The 15,802-nt window shown below is 50.5% G+C and overlaps 9 protein-coding genes across 9 annotated transcripts; 3 read left to right on the top strand and 6 right to left on the bottom strand.

The window, feature by feature from the left end:
• The first annotated feature begins 8 nt into the window (after positions 1-8).
• Positions 9-914, top strand: BDV17DRAFT_253889 (SMP-30/gluconolactonase/LRE family protein). The gene has a single exon (XM_073756703.1). The coding sequence runs from the start codon at positions 119-121 to the stop codon at positions 824-826; it is 708 nt and encodes a 235-aa protein (XP_073619665.1). The 5' UTR covers positions 9-118; the 3' UTR covers positions 827-914.
• Positions 915-1,288: 374 nt separating this feature from the next.
• Positions 1,289-2,718, top strand: BDV17DRAFT_176310 (uncharacterized protein). Its single transcript, XM_073754865.1, has one exon. It carries the CDS (start codon positions 1,523-1,525, stop codon positions 2,648-2,650), a length of 1,128 nt encoding a protein of 375 aa, XP_073619664.1. The 5' UTR covers positions 1,289-1,522; the 3' UTR covers positions 2,651-2,718.
• Positions 2,719-2,787: 69 nt separating this feature from the next.
• Positions 2,788-4,106, bottom strand: BDV17DRAFT_253886 (uncharacterized protein). Its single transcript, XM_073756702.1, has 3 exons — positions 3,769-4,106; positions 3,111-3,715; positions 2,788-3,052 (listed from the first exon to the last, which is right to left on the bottom strand). Exons 2-3 carry the CDS (start codon positions 3,667-3,669, stop codon positions 2,916-2,918), a joined length of 696 nt encoding a protein of 231 aa, XP_073619663.1. The 5' UTR covers positions 3,670-3,715; positions 3,769-4,106; the 3' UTR covers positions 2,788-2,915.
• A 336-nt stretch (positions 4,107-4,442) lies between these two features.
• BDV17DRAFT_279522 (sugar porter family MFS transporter) lies at positions 4,443-6,251 on the top strand (the record flags this gene model as incomplete). The annotated part of the gene is made up of 4 exons (XM_073759731.1): positions 4,443-4,553; positions 4,608-5,122; positions 5,179-5,759; positions 5,824-6,251. The coding sequence occupies 4 exons, from the start codon at positions 4,443-4,445 to the stop codon at positions 6,249-6,251; spliced, it is 1,635 nt and encodes a 544-aa protein (XP_073619662.1).
• Positions 6,252-7,355: 1,104 nt separating this feature from the next.
• BDV17DRAFT_253884 (F-box protein) lies at positions 7,356-7,744 on the bottom strand. The gene has a single exon (XM_073756701.1). It carries the CDS (start codon positions 7,605-7,607, stop codon positions 7,434-7,436), a length of 174 nt encoding a protein of 57 aa, XP_073619661.1. The 5' UTR covers positions 7,608-7,744; the 3' UTR covers positions 7,356-7,433.
• Positions 7,745-7,990: 246 nt separating this feature from the next.
• BDV17DRAFT_287755 (isoaspartyl peptidase/L-asparaginase) lies at positions 7,991-9,431 on the bottom strand (the record flags this gene model as incomplete). Its single annotated transcript, XM_073761237.1, has 2 exons — positions 7,991-8,736; positions 8,852-9,431. 2 exons carry the CDS (start codon positions 9,429-9,431, stop codon positions 7,991-7,993), a joined length of 1,326 nt encoding a protein of 441 aa, XP_073619660.1.
• Positions 9,432-9,891: 460 nt separating this feature from the next.
• BDV17DRAFT_176273 (protein transporter TIM17) lies at positions 9,892-10,810 on the bottom strand. Its single transcript, XM_073754864.1, has 4 exons — positions 10,656-10,810; positions 10,376-10,574; positions 10,153-10,307; positions 9,892-10,091 (listed from the first exon to the last, which is right to left on the bottom strand). Exons 1-4 carry the CDS (start codon positions 10,722-10,724, stop codon positions 10,053-10,055), a joined length of 462 nt encoding a protein of 153 aa, XP_073619659.1. The 5' UTR covers positions 10,725-10,810; the 3' UTR covers positions 9,892-10,052.
• Positions 10,811-12,171: 1,361 nt separating this feature from the next.
• BDV17DRAFT_287753 (uncharacterized protein) lies at positions 12,172-12,768 on the bottom strand (the record flags this gene model as incomplete). Its single annotated transcript, XM_073761236.1, has 1 exon — positions 12,172-12,768. One exon carries the CDS (start codon positions 12,766-12,768, stop codon positions 12,172-12,174), a length of 597 nt encoding a protein of 198 aa, XP_073619658.1.
• On the bottom strand, positions 12,500-15,621 carry BDV17DRAFT_176262 (putative C6 transcription factor). Its single transcript, XM_073754863.1, has 3 exons — positions 14,643-15,621; positions 13,688-14,592; positions 12,500-13,633 (listed from the first exon to the last, which is right to left on the bottom strand). The coding sequence occupies exons 1-3, from the start codon at positions 15,461-15,463 to the stop codon at positions 12,888-12,890; spliced, it is 2,472 nt and encodes an 823-aa protein (XP_073619657.1). The 5' UTR covers positions 15,464-15,621; the 3' UTR covers positions 12,500-12,887.
• Positions 15,622-15,802: the final 181 nt, after the last annotated feature.

Raw genomic sequence — 15,802 nt, 5'->3', positions numbered from 1 at the left:
CGGGCGTAGTTTGTGCCCCACATCAGGCCGCGACTCGCGCCACAACCGGGCCTTGGAAGAGAGGACCGTATAAACAGCCCTCATAGTCACTGTTCGCTATCTAATCAGCACAGACGTCATGCCACAGGCAAGTCCGTTCATCGTCCACAACACCAAGTTCAACACCATTCTCGGCGAAAGTCCGACCCTCGAGCTTCTCGCCGAAAACGAAGCATACCCTTTTGCCCACGAAGCAGGCGTATTTATACCCTCACGCAATGAACTGTATATAACAAGCAACCGTATCCAAGACCCGTCGGGCATTCAACGCGTTCAAATAACCAAAGTCCATCTCAACGATGCCAGCGCCTCAGGGTCAGGTTCTGGATTGGTAACATGCGAGGAACTCTCCGTCCCAATACCCATGGCTAATGGCGGAGTGAATTATAAAGATGGCGTTCTTATCTGCGCACAAGGCTCCCTGGATATGCCGAGCGGACTGTACTATATGTCCACCACACCTCCATACACAACCAATATCATAGCGAGCAACTTCCATGGCCGGCCCTTCAATTCTGTCAACGATGTTGTTGTTCACAGCGACGGGAGCTTTTGGTTCACAGACCCTATTTATGGTTACGAACAAGGTTATCGGCCGGCTCCGCGGCTACCGAGCCAGGTCTACAGGTTTGACCCCGTCGATGGAAGCATTCATGCCATGGCAGATGGTTTCGGAAGGCCAAATGGGATCTGCTTTTCGCCAGATGAGAAGATCGTCTATGTGACCGATACGGACTGGATTCATGGCGGCGGGACCACAGACGATACTAGGGTGTCATCGATGTGAGTTAGCCTTAATTGAATCACTGCCAGGGCGACTCAATAGTTGCAAGCTAAAAAAAAAAAAAATAGCTATGCGTTTGACGTAGCAACGTACAGCGGCCAAGCCTTCTTAACCAACCGGCGGTTGTTCGCCTTCGCGAACCGTGGTATTCCCGACGGAATTAAGTGTGATCAACAAGGAAATGTGTACAGCGGTTGTGGCGATGGTGTCAACGTCTGGTCTCCTGGCGGCAACCTTCTGGGCCGGATATTGATCGACGGGGGCGTTGCGAACTTCTGCTTTGGCCGGGAAGGCCAGATGTTTCTTTTGAATGAGTATCGGCTTTGGAGGGTGAAGCTCAATGGGGATAATGTTAGAGGGGCGCTTCTGGGGATTTAGAGAGACGAACCCATCACTAAGCACAACCTGCTAGTCTCAAATCATTTATGGGGTATTTTCTCTGTTCAGAGGATGAGCATGTTCCCTCCCACCTTCATGGTAGCAAATGCAAGTGGGAATCTGACCAGTAATGGAAGGTGCCAGGGGGCACGTCTGGCTCCAGGATAATGCTCCCTCTTAATCACCGGAAATAATCTTTCCAGGAGTAAGTCAACTGAAGCCATATCCTCGGCTCATTCTGATGCTTATTATTACTTTTTTCTTAACTCTTACTCTCACCTCTTGCGCTGTGGAACTCTACGGAAGCCGCCTCCACTTACAATGACCCCTAACCTAATCGCAGAGCTTTCTCACCCTGGTCTCACACGCAAACACGAGATACGTGCCGAGGATCTCAGGTTATTAGCCTCATACAATTGGATCAAGGCATCCGTACCTACAATTGCAGTCCCAGGTTGCCCTGCTCTCTGGACACCTCCTACAGTCAACCACGCGCAAGCGGAGAGCAAGCCGAGTCTTGTCTCCGTATCCCAGAATGCGGCGCGATCCCCGGTCTATCCACTTGAGCCTCTTTTCCGCGCTTTATATATCGAACGACCTCGTTTTGACATCAATACCGTCGGTATTGTGTCTGATCGGGATAGCATCTGGCAGCTATTGTGCTTCCTGAATCAAAAACATGGAGTTCAAGGGTCATTCAGAATCGAGGTTGAGGTCACTAAAAATACTGCCCTTATGCACCGTGCGGATCTCACGCCGTTTTGCCACGCCCCACTTGATGAAATCACAAAGCTCGGGCTTGTATTCAAGAGGAATTTCACAACGGAACAGATAAGGGGGAGCGCGAGTCATCACAGGATTATATCGTATCGTCTTAATGATATGAAGCTTGTGGTGTGCTACGAGGCAGGCGCGTATGTTGACAGATACAAGCCAACTCGACACGACAACGGCCTCCCTAGTATACAAGAGTCCCCTCCTCCTTTGAGACTTCCTCTTCCGGCCTCTGCAAGCTCAGAATTGATGGTCATAGACCATGCTCGAGAGGTCTCAGCGATAGAACTGGCCGAGATCCAAATAGGTACCGACAACAAACCCGTTGATGTCGACCATGCTCTCGCACGAATGTGGATATCTATGACACCGCTGTTCATCCGAGCTCAGCACAGAAATGGGCTATTCAAACATTTGCGTGAAGACGCTTCTGGCGAGTTGATATCCTGGGAGGGTGATCATTGTGTCGATCTCAGAAATTTGTTCCAGCTGCTCAGCTTCATTATCGCACAAGTTAAGGAGAAAGGCCCGAAGGCTGTTATCACATATGACGAGCAGCGCAACATATTGGTTGTCCGGAAGAACGAAGGAGGCCGTCGCATGTTGCCTGATGACCTCTACGGCAAATTTAGTGAGAAAAAGTCTGTTAGGCAGTCATCTCCGCCAATCGGATGATCTAGTAGCTACGAGAATTCTTGTATAGGTTGCTTTATTAGGTAGTCTCAGATATACTCACGTTAGAAACATCTTCAAGTGCTCATTGCAGTAGAACTACTCTCTGAAATATGTAGTCTAGCGAACTATGGCGGTTTGTGCGGTTTGTCTGGTGTTCTACTGTTGGGTGAGAGAATAACAAAGAAGCACCTGACCTGGGCCACAGGTTTCTCTCTCTCCCCCCTTGATGCAACAACTTCCTTTCTTCTCTGCGCTCTTACTGAGTCTAGTCAAATACAATTGCCGCCTTGATCGCCTTCTTAGTTCTCATCGCTTCCAAGCACTCCTCCCATTGCTCCAGTCGAAATGTCTGGTTGACTATCCCAGCAACACGAACCTTGCCCGTCTCTGCATAATGAGTCTGTAAGCAAACTGACTTCCTGAAGAGGACCGGATCACTAACCAAGATATTCAATGGCAGCAGGAAACTTATGCATCTCGCTGAACGAACCAAGCACGGTAATCTCATCCTTGAAGATTCTATTCGGAGGCAAAGAGATTCGATCATCATCGTTGTAAACCCCGTACACAACGAGCTTTCCTCCCTTTCGAACGAAATCAAGCGCTCTCTCCAAAATATTAGCGCTACCAGTAGCTTCAACCACAATATCAAACCCGTACGGATTATCCTGGTACAATTTCTTGAGTACCGCCGACGAAGCTGTCTGGTCCCGCGGAAGGTCTATATACTCGTCCGCAGCATCTAGAGACCTCCCGAGTTCCATCTTGACTCCCTCCGGCGCAGCAACAACAACGTTACACCCTCCATTTAACCTCAACAGTTGTGCAAGTACCAGCCCAGTTGGTCCAGCTCCGAAAAGCAGCACCTTCGAGCCCATGTACGGTGCAATTTTATCGATACCGTGCGTCGCGCAAGCCACAGGCTCGATCAGTGTAGCGTCGACGTCCGACATATTCTTAAAGGGGAACACTCTTTTCGCGGGGTAAACGGCGTATTCTGCAAAACCGCCATCGACCATCACACCACGCGCGGATTTCTCGCCTCGGAGTATTCTGCCAGATCAGGTCAGTTTCTTTCTTGGTTCTAGCACTGAACTCACCTGAGTTTACATACCCAGTGCTCTCATTTTTGGCGGAAGGTTGAAGGTGCTCATCATGTCGGACAATTGCGCGTCTCAGTACAACGACCAGCGTGGTTCAGAAGAGTGACAGAAGGAGAGCAGGAGCAGGCCGTGCTCGAAGCTCCAGCACCTTTACCCGAGGTACCTCCGATGCATAATAATGTCTGTACTCGTCCCGAGACTCAGGTGTCATAATCCAATGACGAAATGCAAGAAAATTCCGATATTCGGGAAATGTATTGAACGTTCTCCACGGAGTAAAGAGGCCGTGCTCTTTATTGCACGATTCATGCTCCAAATGTATTATCTCAACCTTTACTAGCTACATAAGCTATACGCCCAGGATCGAAGCCATCCAATGATCAACAGGGCACCCCGTCTCGGAAACGGCGATCTCAGCTTTTGTACCGTCCCGAGCACAAGTCCTCGCGTCTTTATATGACTCGGGAGAATAATGGGGTAAAAAGTGGACACCCAGCCGTATCGTCCTCACTTTACTTGCGCGACTTTTGTTCCGTCCCCGTGGGGTAAGCTGGAAGCATGGCAAAATCCGGAGTCCGGAGATAGTGTCATGCAACTGTGGAGTACATATAAAATGGGGTTACCCATCTTGTCTCAACCGCCCCATACATCCCCGTCCGTTGCTCTTGACTTCTTATTGTCTGCAAACTATGGGTTTCTTTGAGCACCTCACGCCTTCTCGGGGCCTCCAGGGAGGATGGCTGACCCTCTGGTTTGCCGTCGGGTGTGGTGCCGATATGGCACTCTATGGTTACGACCAGGTTAGCTACCTCACGAGAATTTCATTCGCCAGTGCTCTACTCACAGAGGTTTAGGGAGTCTTCGGCGGCGTCGTGATCTCCCCAGACTACCTTCGCGTACACGATTTGGAAGGCCCCTCAAGAACAAACGTCCTCAGCACAGTGACGGCCATCTACAATGTGGGATGTTTCTTGGGTGCCGTCAGCGCTACATGGGTAGGAGACAAACTGGGACGCAAAAGATCCGTCATCCTTGGGATCGCCATCATGACCATCGGCGCAATACTCCAGACTACCTCCTACGGTGTCCCGCATATGATCGTCGGCCGGATCGTTTCTGGAATCGGGAACGGGATCAACTCTTCCACTGTGCCTGTCTGGCAGACTGAAACCGCTCCAGCTAGACTGAGGGGGAAGCTCGTTATCCTGCAGAATGCCCTGTTGTTGGTCGGGTTCTCGATCTCGAATTGGATAAACTATGGCATTGCTTTTGCTGATGGTCCCGTTGCCTGGCGGTTTCCTCTTGCGTTCCAGTTGGTCTTCATTATCATGATCTATCTAGTTATTCCGTTTCTTCCTGAGTCACCACGGTATGTGCTCAGTCGCTCTTCTGGTTCGGTTAGTGTCTGACCTTCTTTTCGCCTAGATGGCTCGTCATCAAAGGTCGGGATGAAGAAGCCCTAAGGATCCTATCTGACATCGAAGACAAGCCCGAAACGGACGCCTTCGTTCTCTCCCAGCTACAAAGCATAAAATACACCGCTGAATACGAGCGCAGCAACGGGATAAGCTGGGGCGAGCTTCTCCGAGGCCGTGGCTCCAACAAATCCGGCACCAAGACAATACGCCGCCTAATTCTAGGAATGGGCGCCCAGTCGATGATGCAGTTCAGCGGGATCAATGTCACAAGTTACTATATGCCGACCGTCCTGACAACATCCGTGGGTTTAAGCCCTGATCTCGCCCGGCTGTTGGCTGCCTGCAACAGCGTTCAGTACCTCCTCTGGTCTCTCCTCGGTATTCGACAGGTAGACCGGTGGGGGCGCCGAAAAATCATGATGTTTGCGGCAGCAGGGCAGTGTTTCTGCTATATCTTGATCACTGTTCTGATTCGGTATAACGAGATGCTTGGGTATCCGAATGCGCAGCAGGTTGCATCCGCCTCCGTGGCATTCTTCTTCCTCTACTACGTCTTCTTCGGGATGGGTATGCAGGGTGTACCCTGGCGTGAGTTCCCACTATCTCTCTTCCTCAATATCTCATCTCATCTAACTATTCCCTTTCTCATCAGTGTACCCCACCGAAATAAACTCCCTAACAATGCGCACAAAAGGCGCCGCCGTCGGCGCCGCAACAAACTGGATTCTAAACTTCATGGTCGTCGAAATCACGCCTATCGGGATCCAGAACCTCGGGTGGCGCTTCTACATCATTTGGGTCTCTTTGAACGCGGCTATGGTACCTATCATGTATCTCTTTTATCCAGAGACCGCAGGTCGCACGCTCGAGGATATAGATGAGTATTATCGCACTAATCCACCGCTCTTGGTCTTTCGGGATAAGGAGGCGACGTCACTCAAGAGGCCCGAGAGGTATAGGATTCAGGAGGCGGAGGTTATTCGAAAGAATTATCTCGGTTTGGCGGGTGCTGAAGTAGGGGAGGGCGAGAAGAAGGGTGAGGATGGGGTTGTTCAGCATGAGGAAGACACGTCTCGCTAGACGAGGGCAGAGAGATCTGGGATATTGTCTAGCTCATTGCACATGCCTTTTTCGACTTATCATGTTCCAGTATGATCATTATAAAGGGAGTTATTTTGGTTGTATCTGTTCAAGGCTATGAATCTCGAGAAAAATCAATACTAGCTCCAAGATACCACTCGAATCCATCATGACATATGCATCCGCAATTGAGGTCCTTGATATCCATTACCCAAAGGGAGTTGTGGGCTCAAGAACCTGCTCAGGGACCAGCAACCCAGGACCGTAGATAGAAGTAAATCTGAACCCGGGGTTTCATACATTGAACCGCTTAGCCAGGCCTCAAGTTTACTCCTGTCTACTATGTACTGCGCTACTAGTATACTGTAACCCAATTCGGGCCTAGGGTTTATGCATTCATGTCTCCACCCGAGTACTCCGCATCCCCCGTGCCGAGGGAACCAACTCCAGACGCAGAGTCAGTCTCCGAATCGCCAAACCATCATCGTCCACGAAATGGAATTTCACCTTTTCCTCTCCCAGCCTAATCCAAAAGTCGATCACACAATGAATGGTACACCATGGCACATGCGGACCAGGAATCCGCCGAGATATGCTACCCACCTATGTACTGGACCCAAAGGCTTTCCGCGCCAGCGTACAGAGATTCCGGCGCAGGTAGTGAAGCGCTAGGATGACCGTGAATCATGAATGATCTATGGGCCCGTAGAGCGATCCAATTCGATCGATACCTTGACAGATTCAGCAGGATTCAAAAGCGAATTTGTGCGATGAAGATCTCCAGTTTCTGGAATTTAGGAGGCATAGACGAGTTTTCGCTGACCGCAGTTTCAAGCACACTTTAAAAAAAAAAAAAAAAATATTGTTTGTGGTATGGGCACACAATTCTCAGGCGCCATAGGTTTGTGAATCTAGGCAAGATGGCAGTGAAACATGCGTCCATGTTGCCGAGAGCCAATTCAATGTCCCAAGAATGAAAACTCAGTCCGGGTACTTCGCGAGCGAGCCCTTTGGAGAGGTTGACATCGTAGACAACAGTCTTCGGTCGGCGGACTTTTGGCTGACGGCCTCCTTTTCCTCGGTCGAGTTCTATGTGTATGGAACGCACTGCGACGCTGAGGTTGGATTTTTGCGCCATTTTCACCAGGAATCTAGCGACGAACTCTACGTATATCGGCCAGACTAATGAGCGGATTTTGGGCTGTAGCCCAGGTAATTGGCAAGCAACACATTGGTATAAACGTATGGTAGAGCTATGTCACAGTAATGCCGCGAGGAGCGAGCGAGAGCAGTGAGCGATGTTTTGTTTAGGTATTGGGCGATCAGAATAATCAGCTCGACAGGCAGACGGTTCATGGCTTGAACGCGGAAGCAGACGCGGTGTCACTATGAAGAAGTGGCTGTGACAGATGTTCGGTTTATCGGTGTGGGAAGAAGTGATCAAAAAAGTCTTGATCAAGCTTTCTCACATGTGGCCTCGAGCTCGTGCAGAGTCTTCATTGCTTCCTTTGATTGTGATTGGAAAATTAGTGGATGAAGATGATGAATGGAGATGGCGGATGGAATTGGTGATGAGGTTGGGTACGATGATGGCGCAACTTAAAGAGAGGCAGGCGCTCTTCCTCGAGGTCTTCAGCCGCCGCCTGGACCCGAAGGGCTTGTCAATTCAAATGAGAGAAGGCTTATTTTCTTGTTTTTATGCATAAAACAGTTCTTCATCTACTTCAGAGGTATAGAATCTACTGATACGCCTCTCTAAACACCATAACCTGCTCAACGTCCCTTCCATCGGGGCCTTCATCAACCCAAGCCCGAAACATTCCTCCACAGTTAAAGTCGAAAACAACCTTCCCACGACGCAAATCCCACCCCGATTCCTCCGTGTCATCATCGTCAACCTCAGCCTCTATCCCGATGATGCCGCCCTGTCCTTCACTAGTCTTGCCCCATCGTATGCCCGCAGAGCGCTGCAGTTCTCCATCGGCGCCCGCGATGGCAGAGACTGCTTTTTCTAAACTGACTTTCTTTTCAGAGAACCGCATGATAGCACATGTCGTTCGAGCGGCGGCTGTGCGGATGAAGGCATCGCCATTCCCTGTTCCAGATACGGCGACCGCACGCCGTGTCTTTTGGGAGCGGTACGGATCTCGTTTCTCATCGATGGCAGTGAACGTCTGCCTTGGAATTGAGCTTGAGCTGTCTTTGAAGAAAACAGACAGGCCTGGGAAACAATCTGCAAGGGTGAAATCCCACACGGACTTTGTCCTAATTACACCGTGCCTTGTCTGCGGAAGATACCGCATGCCCTCAAGCTCAGCCTGACGCGCCAAATCACAACCTTCGACATCCCATGCCTCCGCCCAGAATCCCGCTCCGAGCGTAGGCGTATCCCCAACCCGACCGGGCAACTTGTTCGTCAACCCGCCCGTACTTGTCGCAACAGCCAGACCGCCCAATTGATCGAGACAAACGCACCCAACCGTCCCTGGCTGGGATAGTCATATCCAAGCCCCCCGTCCTCGCCGAACGTTGAGACGTGCTCTGTCTCTATCTTCGTGTTGTTCTTCCCCTCCTCCAAGCCCCGCCGATGCTCATCCCACCTCTTCTGCGTCCAGAACCATTCATCCGGCTTAGACCTAACCCCCACCCCCTCGCAAGTTCCTCCACATAAGGCCCCGAAAGCTGGGCATGCATACTCCCACCAGACCCCTCTTCACCACCCAGGGGATCCCCATTCTCATCCTGCCCCGTCCGAACAAGGACCTCCCTCGCTAACTGTATAGGATGCCTCACATTCCTCACACCAATTACCCCAACCCCGCGCTTCATAGCTTCACTCCTATTCGTAACATCCCGTTTCCCAAAAACAGACGTAACCATAACCGAAGCTTCCATCTCGATTGTCCCAGCCGACGTGAAGACGCTGCCCCGTCCGCAGTTGAAGAGCTCGTCGTCTTCCATTAGCGAGACGGCATGAACGGCGGCTTCGAGGGCTGTTGCGCCATTTTTGAGGAGGGCCTTTGTGGAGCGGAGGTAGGAGAGGAGTGAAGAGTGGTATTTCGCCCAGAGGTCTGGCGGGAGGGTGGAGTGGTGGATGGCGCCTGCGCCGCCATGGAGGATGAGGGTTGGTCTGAATGTTGGATTTGGTTTTGGCGTCATTGTGTTTGTGTGGGTGTTCATTTTGTGAGTGATCTCATGGGTTGAGGGCAACTTCTTCGCGTCTGTTTTTCTGTTGTCATGAACGCCGGTGGTTGGAGATTGGATGCGGGGAAACCTGCGTCTGGATGTTGTCATTTTCAGCGGCAAATCGACACAGCCTCCCATATCCCTGCTTGCTAACGGAGAAAAGACTTGCAGATACTTCAAGGACAGACCTAAACATCGCATTAATCCTGGTATTGGCAGTAATATTGTACAAGAAATTAGAAGAAACATAATGGTAACATGCCCCGGTCGCCTCACCACTTCGAGGCTCTGCATCAATCAGACGTGATCTTTTCGCCTTCAAGAAAACAGCAACATGCAGGCCGTGTTGTAAATCCAAAAGAAATTGCCGGTGAACCCCCGTTCTTTGAGGCAATAAATAGATAGACAGTAATAAGAGCGGAATAGCTTGCTGCGAGAAAAAGACGAACAGAACCTCTATACCATGCATCCAGATAATATGAATATGAGCCAGTCCGAACACCGGAGAAGAGAGATGTAGTGTAATATAGCAGCAACGTTTATGGGCATACAGCTGGGCGCGCAAAAAATCGTGGGTCTCGGGAGGGAGGAATGGGTGATGGGTATTTCGAGCGTTTAGGCGACGGCCTTGTCTGATGGGGGAGCGGGAGGAAGCTAGATGACGAACAGTCAGTATTGCTCGCTATAAACGCAAACGATATTCGAAAAGGCTCACCTCTAATTTCGTTTGATCGGCCATCATCCGCTGGAAACCGATCCCGACACCCTCAATAACGGCAAGGAAGACAGCGCACATAATGGCACCGTTCCGGGCAGCCTTGTAACCACCACGAATAGCCAGGGAGCCGCCAGTGAAGAAACCAGCAATGACTGAGGATGACACAATTAGTCCAATGTCGCCTTCGCAGATGATCACCCCGCATTGAGAAATAACATACTAGCATTGTAAGGATCCTCCTTCTTCCGAATACCCTTAACGGCACAATCAAACGTCGAGAACAATCCACCCCAAACACCAAAGTTACCACCGAGAACGGGAGCTCGGGCCTTGATGGCTGTGATGGCTCCTATCCGTCGCTCGCCGTATGGGCTGTTTCGGAAACCCTTGACACCGTGCCAGACAGCACCACCGATGGCCTATACAGGATATACCAGGTCAGTTCCGAATGCAAGTGTAGGCCCTATCCGGCCAAAGTCACGATCGCAGGTAAAACGTACACCCATGCAAAAGGCACCGCCGAAGTCGCTCAGGGCAACCCAAGGGCAGGGGTCTCTGGAGTGATCCATGGTATGTGCGGATGTGATATATGAGAGGAATGCAGGTGAATTGAGGGTAATAAGAGTTAGATGGCAGCTTTGTCCAGCTCAGCTGCTCGGGTCGAAGATGTCACTGGAGGCGAGGTCCGGGCTGGTTCAAGACACGAAAGGGCGGGATGGACGGAGTCGACTCGGTCGTCGAGCTAGAGATAAGAATTGAGTATTAATGGACGGCGAAACCGGATGGGCGATATGGCTGAGGAGGTCAAAAGCTGGGGTCCGATGGGGAACTGGTTCTCACTTCTACCTTCTGGCGAAGGCTTTTTTTCGCCGCGAACGTGACTTGATTGTGGTCACGTGCCAGTTGACAATCCGGAAAATTCCTTTGCCTCAGGCAAACTTTGCATTAGCCTGAACCGCCATTGGACTGCATCTTTATTCTTGTCGGGACATGTAGGGATTCAATTTCTTTTTACTACTTGCTTTTTAGTCTCAATTTACGGGTCCTTTATTCGCCATTGCTTCCAAATTTAAAATGCATCGTCCAGCTTCATCTTAATTGACCTCCCGAACGCGATCTTCAGATACACAGGCCTAGTCTTAAGGCGTGTTTTAATTCCCCCTGTACTTGTCAGAGACGCAGTTGACATTGTTGGCATACCATTAACGGACATCTGCGGCATTGAAGCAGAAACACATGGTCGTTGTTGTATATATCGCACATTAGAGAGCGCCCACCCGTCTCGAAGCGCTGGAAACGTGCAGAGCGTTCGCACATATCTGCCAGTCTCCGGTTGATATCCCGTCGGATATCTTCCACCACTGGATTGAGGAGTTCATTGTCAGTATTGCCCTCCACAGGTCTTTCTGGTCTCGCATACAATCTTTGCTCGTCAAATTGAATGCATTTACATGCCCTCCATCGCGCCGCAAATGTAACAAAACTGCGCACTGCAAGGGCATCTATCTTCCTATCAATATCTATATCTCAAGAGGTCAACATGTACATATTGTCAAAATGGGCAGCCATACATCATATAGAAACAGCCGGTATTCAGCTCCACTATCGCTCTGCATGCGTAGCAGCGCTGCCAGCCCTTGCTATTAGCTAGTGTGAGCGTGGCTTGGAGTGCAGGGTCTGCTTTGCAATCGTCTTTATCGTGGTAAATATTTTTTGCACATGACACAAGTGTAGCTGTCGCAGTAGGGGCACCAAGCTCGATCCGCCTTGATGTTTATGGAGGTTATAAATTTTCCGCAATTCGCGTTACTGGATATGTCCGGTCCATTGTCGAGAATTCGACTTCTGCGCTTCCGAACTGATCGAGTTCATCTTGTGACATCTCTGTCTCAAAAAGAGCCAAGGGAATTGGCTCACCACAACATTTTGGCAGGAATAGGCATTCGCCCGCGGTAGACTTCAAGAAAAGGCGCTTGAGGCAGTCATTGCACCAGAGCTGCGCACAGCTCAGGTAACTTATATTGTCCGGAAGGATTCTGTCGTAGTAAGCACAGAAGGTTTCGAGCCCCTTCTCTCTTCTCGTGGAGGTCCGGCAGCAAGTTCTGGCACTACGCTTTCACCGTCCATGAACCAACTAGGTAGAAAAAGGCGCAGTCCTTTGAGAGCAGATTGCCCCCATTTAGTGCTGTCATAAACGGTTGGAGGATTCTCCAGCTCGGGGTCGTTCCTGCTGATTTGTATTGCTAGGCGCCTATCCGCCTCGGCTTGGATTTCTTCATCCCTGATGTCTGCGATTGCTTGAACGTCTGTGTCGAGGGCGCACGCGATACTTTGGGCAAGTTTCAGATTATCGAAGTCTTCGAGGGAGGCCGTCACTTCGTCACGAAAAGCTGAAATGACAAGTTCATTATCAGGCCTATCTTCAGCACGATATTTCCCTTCCTCGTTGTCGTAGAAGCTCCTGATCTCCTCCAGTTGCAATGCGAGAGCTTCAACCTCGTCATCTATATTTTCACGGCTCAAATTGGAGCCTCGGGTAATCGAAAAGCTGTTGCAATTATCGTAGAAGTCGGTCCGGCTATAGAAGCACGAGCTCCTTCTTTCGAGAGACATCCTGTTCCTTCGGAACTTGCTTCCCACATTCCATCATAGCTTACTAGTCTCAGGCCACTGGTCATGAAATATTGGGATCTCTGGGTCCTGTAATTAACCTTATATTCCGTTCCCTTGGATCACGAAGGCAGATTCCAGATAAAGTTCAGCGCGCCTCCCTCATAAGCTGGGAACTGTCCTCCACCGCTCATGCCAAAGGGAGCCATGGAGGGGTCAAAAGGCAGTGACAGCCAGTCGTCAGCGGCGAGGTCGTTGAAAGATGGAACAAAACCCAATTCAGAAATGGTTTGCCCAGCTGGGACAGCCATTGTGGGCGTGTTGTCTTCTGTCTCGGTGTCTTGTAGCGGGGCCAATGATGAGCGAGCTGTACATCCGTGGCTGTTTCTTGTAAGCTTAGAAGATGCGATCAGGTTGCGTCGGAGGCGGGAGACATGTGTTTCCAGCAGAGCGGCGTAGCGACTGCTTAGATGAATGTCATCCAGCGTATTGGACTTCAGTGCTTCTATACAGCGCTCTAGGATTTCTAGGGATTCTCTCAGTCTTGCGTGGCGTGTCCCGATGCTCAGCGCTTTCATCAGGAATATTGAAGACGTGGTGATCCGAAGGAAGATACGAATCGGGGAAAATTTCAGAGCCCCGGCTTCGCCCAGCTCGCTTGCCTTTTGCAATACCTGGCAACACCCTTCGATAACTTCTTGAATGTATTCGTAATCGACCGGGTCAATATTTGTCGCACGCATCTCAAGGTTAGGGTCACTATCAGCAACGACCCGCTCCACGACGGCTTGCATGCCGATAGAATGAGTATAAGCTCGGACGAAGTGATATTCGATGAAGAGGTCGTTGTAAAATCGTTTATTGAGTGCTAGAAAGTTAGCCAAAGGGTTTCGATCGGGCCAGAAAGACATTGTATACTTACCTTCTGGGTGAAGATGTTCTTCCTTCCATTTGAGTAGTAGCGGGCGAAAATGATCCAAAAGATCAATATATCGACCACTCCGTAGCTGCTGCCTGGCAAAGTCTGCAGACGGGAAGAACATATCCGTCACGGACTTTGCTAGCTTTGTGAGTTCCATCCAAGAATCCATAAATGCTAGCCATTGGTCATTATAGTGCTTCAAGTTTCGGGAATTTTGTCGGTTCATGATAGCATGATTCAAGCTCTGTGGCATAAGGGAAACACATCCTATGCGCCACGCAAGCTGGTTGATATACACGTATAGAAGCCGCTGAACACGCTGCCGCCGGAGTTTGGTCTGATCATCAGGTATGAACCCTTCATACGCAAGAGACCAGCTCCGCTTATTATCGTCTACTTCGTAGATTCCCAACTCGTGGGAGAGGGATAAGGCGGCTCCGAGTAGCATCCAAGACATTTGATCAGATCGCTTTGCCGGCTCAACCATGTCCTCTAAGAATCGATTTTTGGGCGAGCCATCTTCGTCTCTGGGTTGCGGGGCTCTGATAAAAAGATCGGAATCCCATCCATCGCTCTCTGGTGGGAAATGGAGAGATCGGGGATGCCACTCTGACATCAAGAGAAGGGCCTCTATTGTTCCAATCCTCCGAATTTTGGAATTATGAGTCCGTTCTTGACCAAAGGTGAGCCGTGTGACTAGCTGTTGACAGTGTTGCCACAGGCGATGATGGATGAAGAAGTTCCTTGACTCGCCGCCCGGCCCTGGTAGGATATGATAGCGCGATGACAGCATCAGGATCATGCAGCACAGGACGGGGTCACAGGTAATTAGATCACGATGATGCCGATGATCACCATAAAAGTCAGTCAGGATTGGTGATAATGAGGACATGTTCTTGAAAAAGCTGCGCAAAGTTTAGCCATTATTTTCTCGCCGGTGTGCCGTATCACCTACAGATCAATAAGAGTGACAGCTTCCCTGGCGGTAAACCACCCCATCATCACAAAACGACATGCTTCCCAAGTACCAAGCACCTCACCTGACGCATGGGAAAGTGCCACCGGCCGAATCGCCCTGGCGGCTACGACAGGCGAAACCGGGTGCATTTGGTTGAACGGGATCTCGTTGCTCATGCTGAAAGCCGCAGGGTTGGGTGTACCCTCCACTCGCATTTCTTGTTCAGCCTGTTCGGCTTCTTGGCTATGAGCCGCTGCCTCGAAGAGAATATTGAGAGCGTCGTTTCCACTGGACACTACTGTGCGCATCATGGAATTGTCCAGAGTTGATGCTGAATTTTGGCGGCTGTGGCGACCTGCTGCAGTATAGGATGGGTGAGGTGTCGTGCCATTTCCAGTGTTCCCATTATACTCATCTGTATCGTTAGCTCGCGCTGGGTTGTGATGTCGAATGACCTGCTGCTCTTCGTGGGATCGAGTGCTGTTTGACAGCTTTCTGCGTGTGTTCGGGGGTGAAGACGCACCACCCTCTTGCAACACTGAGCCTTGGGCTTGATCAACTTTTGAGCAGGCTGCCGAGCCATGACCGTGCAACGTACCTCGCTTCTTCTTCCTCTCCCAGGCCCTGGTCTCGCTGAACACACATTCTCTCTGTTCTCTACGGCATTTTGCACAGGGAGGTCCCATTGGGGACCCATCCGGTAGCTCTCCCAGGTCGCATTTGGCCTTCCGCTGTCGGCAGGGGATGCAGGCTTTGTACGTGCGCTGATATGTCCGCTCCGACGAGTTCCCGAGCCGCGACTGCCTTCTGGCTTCCATGAAAATCCAGTCGCAGTGCTCAACCAATTACCTTTGTATCAGATATTGGATAAACCATACGACATGTGGCCAGTTTCGTACCCGTACCGGCTGAAAGCTGTTGTTGTGGATGTTGTGCCGCCAAAGAAAGCGAGAGAGAGGGCGAGGGTGGAAAAAAGCCGCTACTACCCGAGGCAAGATATCCGCCCCGTCTGCGCTCCTTCCAGCATCAGCGCTCGTTACTCACGCGTTGAACACATATGTCAAATGAGCAAGGCAGGTAGATTATTTATGAGCCTAATATAGGATTGACAGAAGAAGAACAAAAAACACGGGGCATTCGAGAAAAATAACAAAATA

The sequence above is a fragment of the Aspergillus undulatus genome (genome assembly GCF_047715775.1).
Source record: "Aspergillus undulatus strain CBS 261.88 unplaced genomic scaffold BDV17scaffold_5, whole genome shotgun sequence".
Taxonomy (NCBI): Eukaryota; Fungi; Ascomycota; class Eurotiomycetes; order Eurotiales; family Aspergillaceae; genus Aspergillus; species Aspergillus undulatus.
Note: the sequence above shows the minus strand (reverse complement) of the source record. Positions and strands in the feature narration are given on the sequence as shown.

Excerpts from the sequence above, each read along its gene's own strand:
- BDV17DRAFT_176262 (XM_073754863.1), bottom strand. The coding sequence starts at position 15,463 with ATGGAAGCCAGAAGGCAGTCGCGGCTCGGGAACTCGTCGGAGCGGACA. Across the intron at positions 14,593-14,642 it reads GCTGTCACTCTTATTGATCT|CTTTTTCAAGAACATGTCCT; the intron begins GTAGGTGATACG and ends AACTTTGCGCAG. Across the intron at positions 13,634-13,687 it reads AGAACATCTTCACCCAGAAG|CACTCAATAAACGATTTTAC; the intron begins GTAAGTATACAA and ends CTAACTTTCTAG.
- BDV17DRAFT_253884 (XM_073756701.1), bottom strand. The coding sequence starts at position 7,607 with ATGAACCGTCTGCCTGTCGAGCTGATTATTCTGATCGCCCAATACCTA.
- BDV17DRAFT_253886 (XM_073756702.1), bottom strand. The coding sequence starts at position 3,669 with ATGGTCGATGGCGGTTTTGCAGAATACGCCGTTTACCCCGCGAAAAGA. Across the intron at positions 3,053-3,110 it reads CGAGATGCATAAGTTTCCTG|AGACTCATTATGCAGAGACG; the intron begins CTGCCATTGAAT and ends CAGTTTGCTTAC.
- BDV17DRAFT_176273 (XM_073754864.1), bottom strand. The coding sequence starts at position 10,724 with ATGGATCACTCCAGAGACCCCTGCCCTTGGGTTGCCCTGAGCGACTTC. Across the intron at positions 10,575-10,655 it reads GCGGTGCCTTTTGCATGGGT|GCCATCGGTGGTGCTGTCTG; the intron begins GTACGTTTTACC and ends TATCCTGTATAG. Across the intron at positions 10,308-10,375 it reads GGAGGATCCTTACAATGCTA|TCATTGCTGGTTTCTTCACT; the intron begins GTATGTTATTTC and ends TGTCATCCTCAG.
- BDV17DRAFT_253889 (XM_073756703.1), top strand. The coding sequence starts at position 119 with ATGCCACAGGCAAGTCCGTTCATCGTCCACAACACCAAGTTCAACACC.
- BDV17DRAFT_176310 (XM_073754865.1), top strand. The coding sequence starts at position 1,523 with ATGACCCCTAACCTAATCGCAGAGCTTTCTCACCCTGGTCTCACACGC.